The 6,688-nt window shown below is 38.1% G+C and overlaps 1 protein-coding gene across 2 annotated transcripts; it reads left to right on the forward strand.

Moving 5' to 3' along the window:
• Nucleotides 1-136: 136 nt before the first annotated feature.
• On the forward strand, nucleotides 137-6,486 carry LOC308469001 (spastin-like). 2 transcript variants are annotated; one of them, XR_013981967.1, is made up of 7 exons: nucleotides 137-294; nucleotides 1,548-1,590; nucleotides 2,298-2,377; nucleotides 2,773-2,843; nucleotides 3,860-3,900; nucleotides 5,663-6,053; nucleotides 6,263-6,486. XR_013981967.1 is itself a non-coding variant. In XM_081024324.1 (6 exons), exons 1-6 carry the CDS (start codon nucleotides 248-250, stop codon nucleotides 5,783-5,785), a joined length of 405 nt encoding a protein of 134 aa, XP_080880450.1. In that variant the 5' UTR covers nucleotides 137-247; the 3' UTR covers nucleotides 5,786-6,486. The 2 variants fall into 2 exon arrangements, 1 of the variants encoding a protein (XP_080880450.1); XM_081024324.1 differs by having other exon boundaries at nucleotides 5,663-6,486.
• The last annotated feature ends 202 nt before the right edge of the window (nucleotides 6,487-6,688 follow it).

The following is a 6,688-nucleotide window of genomic DNA, read 5'->3' on the forward strand; positions in this document are numbered from 1 at the left end:
AAGTGGTGGCTGGTAAAGTGGTGCAATATGAAGTCATGAAAACCAGTGAAGTTGTTTGCATTTTTATAATATGGAACACTAAGCAAAGTTATTGCTTAGCAAAAATTAAGAGTTTACCAATCTATAACATTAAGCTTTTTCAGGTAACTATTTTGTGGCAGTATTAATTTCCAATTTCTAAATATTTAAGCTTTGCTTTTTTGGAAAAAAATAGGTACAGTCTTCAGGAGAAGACCGAATACTTGTAATGGGAGCAACTAACAGGCCACAAGAGCTTGATGATGCTGTTCTCAGGTACTTTAAAACATGTGTTATTAACAGCTGTACATAGTGAGAGTTGGCATAGTAGGTATTCTTGATCATTCACTTGGTATGTGTTGGGTTCCAGTATTTCAAAGAATAATTTAGGGTGTGTTTGTGCACAGAATTATTGGAATCTGCACTGTAGATGTGGTATCACACAGGGGAATTATTGAAAATATTTCATAGCTGCTTGGAATGTTTTTAATAGGAATAAAACAATCTTACAATTTTCCTTTGAAAATGTATGAGACATAGGGTTAAATCTAAAGGTGCCTTTCCAATTACAGAAAGTCCTATTGCTTCTGCTAATGTATGGGAGGATGTGATTCTTTTTCTCCAAATCCCTCCTTTCCATGCCACATCCCATACTGTTTTCCGAATATTCTGCAGGGTCACCCCAGTCCTCTAGAGCAGGTTTGTGGATCTGTAGAAGGGCAATAAAATGGACAAAAATCTCCTGTTCTGGTAGCAGGTGCAGAAAGTGACCCTTCCGTGAGCAAAACTCTTTGTTCATGTGATCATAGGATCCAACCTATGTGATTATTAAAATCTGTTTTGTATACCTTTGGGGCCCCTTTCTTGAATGGTAGCATTTAAATATTGGTGGCTGGGAATGATGCTACCTCATTAGCAACTTTCCTTGTGGACATGGGGCTGTTTTTCAGGGTGACTTAACACATCAAATGGCACAGCTGAGATAATGAGGGCCATAAGTGTGATGGGGATGAAGCTAGCTCTTTAGCAGAGGATATAGGCTGCTGTAGGTAGTACAAATTTACTGTTAGAAAATATTGAAACAATTTGAGCTGAATAATAATAAGGACTGGGAGATCTACAGATCAGTCTTGACTGCCATCTGTACAGGCATTATGTATTGGATTTGCTAAAACAACAATGTACAAATTATAAGCTTTCTAAAATAAGGGATTCAGCCCCCCCTTACTGGCTGCTTCATTTAATAGACAGTTGCATTTTTCAGGCATCAGATGCTATTGAACACCTCTGTAATGTCATATGACATATTTTAGCCAAAAATATATCTGTGAAAACAGTGCATTTATTAAAATTATTCATGTGTAGTTGTAGTTTTAAGCTATTTTTAGTATCCTCTTACTACAGAAATTCTTCTTTCATACCCTCAGAGTGTGATGTTTGTGCTTCAATTGTGGCATCATATAGAAAATGGGCTTTTTCATACCATGCTTCCCTAATCATAGTTTCTGTATCAATATTTGTATTTTCAGGCGATTCATCAAACGAGTGTATGTATCATTACCAAATGAAGAGGTATGTAGCTTGTGATTGCATTTTATACACAAGACTGCCCCACTGCTTGTTTTTGGTGCAAATTTGTGATAGATTGAAATCTTTCGTATAATTGCTACAAACATGAATTTTCAGTGAGCATGGTTTATAAAAGTGTTTACAGCATAGAATACATCCTTCCAGCTCACAATCTGCTTGACTTTTCACATTTTTGAAAATCTAAGCTTTCAGTAAAAAGGATTTCAAGTCATATGGAGGAAAAATCTTAATCAGATGTTGTCACCATATGTTCAAACTTTGAGAAAGGTCTGTGGTTAGGTGTTACTGCCCAAGCTGAACAATTCCTCTTTCATTTTTAGTTCCTTTTCTCCTGCAAACCTCTTAATAGCTAGTGCTTCCTTCTTTCTCTACTATTATCCCATTTTCTGCCTAAATTCCATCTGGCAGATAACCTTACAATCTGGATTGGTATACATGGCAGGAGGTAATTCTTCAGGTAATCTAGACTCATAGTACAGAGAGCTTTTACTGAGGCCAAACCAACACTTTGACTGGGCCCAGAAATGAGCTAGCACCCAGTGCAGAAAAGCACAGGTATAATATAATCATATTGGCCAGTTTATGTCTTTGGCAGGCCTCTTGTTTTAAGTATTTTTATAACATTAACTTACACAAGATTTCTTGTTTGTATAGTTATAAATAGTGACCGTGAATATTGTGCCTTACAGACACGACTGCTTTTACTAAAAAATCTTTTGAGCAAGCAAGGAAATCCATTAACCCAAAAAGAGCTGGCACAGCTAGCTAGGTGAGTAACTTTTTCTTTGTTGTTCATTACAGCTGGTGTATGTGTAGTAGGATTTGCAGCTGTTGCACATCAGCAGGGATTCTAAAAATAATTCTTTTGAGTATGTCATGCAGATGTCTTCCTTCCTTAGCTGTTTATGTAAATATCAATACTTGATGCATCCATCAAACATAATACCACTGACAGTTTGATACTACAGCTAAACTTTCATTACAGAAACATTATACGTTCAATATAATACTAATTTTAAATTAACATTTTATTTAGGTTTTTTTAAAAAGCAGGCTGCCTTTGCTACAAGCTAGTGACTTAAAATATTGTAAACTTGCTGAGTTTCTTTAATGCAGTTATCCACAGGAAAAAACTGAAATTGTGTTCACTTTCTCTTTACAAAGAATGACAGAGGGATACTCAGGGAGTGACTTGACAGCATTAGCAAAAGATGCAGCACTGGGTCCTATACGAGGTAAGCTTGGTTACCTGTTAATGAAAAAATGAGATCAATGAACACTTTTCTGTTCTGTGCTGTGCTAGATAAAGCCTTGATTTCAAATATTTTTTAAAATACAGCTGGATAGTATTAGACAAGGATTTTTATTGTGCCATTCACTATGAAGAGATTACATGATACATGTTTACCTTCCCACCGCAGCAGTAAACCATTGAGCCTCTTGGACTTGCTGATCGGAAGGTTGGCAGTTCGAATCCATGTGACACATGAGCTCCCATTGCTCTGTCCCAGCTTCTGCCAACCTAGCAGTTCGAAAGCATGCCAGTGGAAGTAGATAAATAGGTACTGCTGTGGTGGGAAGGTAAACGGCGTTTCCGTGTGCTCTGGTTTCCGTCATGGTGTTCCATTGTGCCAGAAGCAGTTTAGTCATGCTGGTTGCATGACCCAGAAAGTTGTCTGTGGACAATTGCCGGCTCCTTTGCCTGAAGCGAGATGAGAGCCGCAACCCCATAGTTGCCTTTGACTGGACTTAACTGCCCAGGGGTCTTTTACCTTTACACCTATTTATCTACTTGCTCTGGTATGCTTTTGAACTGCTAGGTTGGCAGAAGCTAGTACAATGCAATGGGACCTTTATAAAAGTATAAATACTCTGTTGTATATACATTCTAGAACTAACAATTTATTCCAAAGCATCTGATACATCTCTCAACAAAACTAAGCCTAGTATCCAGTTTTAAAATGCTAAAAAAATCATAAATAGAATGAAGCTTTAAAATACGAATTCATTTCTTTTTATTTTAATACTGTCCTAGAAATAATAATTTTACAATATAACCTTAGTAATTTTTCAGATCGGGACTGAAAAAATAATGGAACCAGGTGATTGCTGTTGATGCCTTATCTCATTTGACTATTACTTAGTGTGTTTCACTTTCCAGTACTAAGATAGGGATGTTTCAGATATTGGGACTTCTGGTGGGAGATATTTTTTTCAAAACACATTTGATAGTTATTTCTTAAATTTACAGAACTAAAACCAGAGCAGGTGAAGAACATGTCTGCCAGTGAGGTATGCTGTTTTAAGATTTGCCTTGCCAAACCAACTAGTTATTTTTGCTTGTTTTGTTTTTACAACTTCTATGAAATAGAATCACTCTCTTGTTTTCAGATCTTTCTGCCTTATATTTTCATAATGATTTTGTGATTTTTGTTATTGCTGCATTGGTTGTGTAAATGTGGTGTTCACTTTAGGTTTGGAGATATTCCTAAGAGCAGAGCAAAGCTGTCTAGCTTTTAATACTTGCTGCTGCAGCAATTCACCTTGTAAAACAAGTTGCCTGATTTGTGTATCTAATCCACAAAAGACAACAAAACAGCCTGAAAATACTTCATGGGGAAGAAGATCTCTAAGTAACATGGGATAGAGCCAAATTTGCCCCTCAGGGAATGTAATGTCTTAGTCCATTTGCACATGGAACCAGGATCCAGCAGAGGTTCTGCACCCCCACCCCCACCAAGATGAAGCAACTCTCAGAGCCCAAGCCCTTCAGATAGTCTTTCAAAGGGGTCACAGGAGGCTGCAGATAGAAGGAGGAATTGGCAGGACCACTTCTCCTTGATTCAGCACAACTGAAACACTGAGGAGCGCAATTCTGGATCCAGCCTGATATCTGTATACTAATCGAGGATTGATAACATAAACACATGCTAAAAGTGGTCCCATTCCCTTTTCATTTCAAATTTAATGACGTACTACTGTATCCCTCAGTCTGTCTCACCAGCTTGTCCTAGCAAACACTGCCTGCCAATAATCCAACATCATTTATAGATGGAAATAATCCCTTAAAGGACAGTTTCTTATCGCCAGGCCTATTGCCAAGCACAACAGCACTAAGATTAAATAAGCGTTTTGCATGTTCCTTAAGTGTAAAGGCAGCATTTACACCCACCCCAGCACTGGAGTGGAGAGAAGTTATGCCTCCCCCCCCCTTACCTCTGAACTTAGCAGTATAGTGTTAGACACTGTGTGTGTGTGTGTGAGAGAGAGAGAGAGAGAGAGAGAGAGAGAGAGAGAGAGAGCTGTTTGCCCACATGTCTGGGGGAGGTTTGTGACAAGCGGGGGGTCATAGAGGCCCTTAGGTTTTTCTCTTTTGTGCTTTTTGCCCCATCAACTTTTGTCCTGCTCTCCATTGAAATGAGGCTCCTGGATGGTTGGTTATGTTGAAATCAAGTACTCGGGTTGAAAGCAGCTCTCCATCTTGGCTTTAGGATTTATAGCCTCCTAGTCAGTACAGTGGTACCTCGGGTTACTTTGCTTCAGGATGAGAACAGAAATCGTGCAGTGGCGGCATGGCAGCAGCAGGAGGCCCCATTAGCTAAAGTGGTGCTTTAGGTTAAGAACAGTTTCAGGTTAAGAACGGACCTCCGGAACGAATTAAGTACGTAACCAGAGGTACCACTGTACTTAAACACTGCAGGCCAAAGATTCAAGTCCCAAAATGTATTTCTGTACTGTTTAAAACACAGTCAAGACTATAAGGCTGAAAGTTAAAAATGTTCATGCTAAGCAAATACTTTTTTAGTGACAGGAAATAATTCATGGCCTGTGATTTTGACTGGACTTCTGTTCTCATGTATTAACAACACCTGGAAATAAGGCAGGATTAATTTTGTTCTGCCTGTTACTGATACTTTTCCCTATGATCCTGACTTTTGTAAGTTTAATAGCTAAACAAGCATATTTGATATTCTGATTCAGTTCAGTCCAAAATGCAACTTAGAAAGCAAGCATCACCAAGGTGGTTAATGTAAAAAACTTTCTTTGCTTCTAGATGAGAAATATCAAATTGTCAGACTTCACTGAGTCCTTGAAGAAAATAAAACGCAGTCTCAGCCCACAGACCCTGGAAGCTTATATTCGCTGGAACAAGGACTTTGGAGACACAACAGTTTAATATGCATCTTTGTCAAAGGAAGGGAAGAATGTTGCCAGCAAGGGACGGTTGATGCAAACTGCTGCTGGAATGTGACCAGAGTTTACAAGACTTTATAGAACTCTAAATATCTGCACTAAAACAGGGAACTGACTTAAGGAAAAAATGAATAGAAATAGGTTGATCAACATCTCATAAATCTTAACATCTGGATTTACAGAACCCAGGGCACTGTAAGATAGAGCACAGTAATATGACACAGGGGAAGAACTCTAGCAATTGAACAATGGTAGGAAATGTAATTTGTATATTTTGTTGATGAAGTATTCCAGTAGGATTCTCAGTTGGGAAAACCCTTTTTTAATTTGCTCATGACATTTGCTTTTGCTTCGTTCTTGTAAACTACTAATTGTAAGAGTATGAGTCATTCTCTTTTTTCTTTTCTTTTTTACGTATGTATCAATAATGTGCCAAATAAAAACACTTCATATGCATCAGGAAGGACAGCATTGTGAATACTGGGACACAAAGAAACTGGTCTGCCGCTCTTCATTCTCTTGGAGTTCTACAGTCATAAAACAGCTTAGAAAGCTTTCTTTCACAGAGCAGCACTGACCATTTCAACCAAATGAAACTCTGAATGGATTAAAGTTACCAGTCTTACGACATTCACTTCCTGCAGCGTCTGTCTAATGTATTTATATAAACTTTCTGTGGTAGGATACTTGTTTCTATACTGTTGTCTCTTAGACCAAGAGTAAGGATAAAAGGACCGCAGTATTTCTCTTTGGTGTTAAATTTCATATTTACAGTGACAGAAACCCAAAGAAGGTTCTTCTTGGGTAATTTTATAATCTTCTGGTAATCGTGGTCTTGGTTACTTCTTTAATTGCGTTAGACTTTTTATATCCTTCATGTGCTTGG

This window comes from Podarcis pityusensis, assembly GCF_964106645.2.
Source record: "Podarcis pityusensis genome assembly, contig: HAP1_SCAFFOLD_998, whole genome shotgun sequence".
Lineage (NCBI taxonomy): Eukaryota > Metazoa > Chordata > Lepidosauria > Squamata > Lacertidae > Podarcis > Podarcis pityusensis.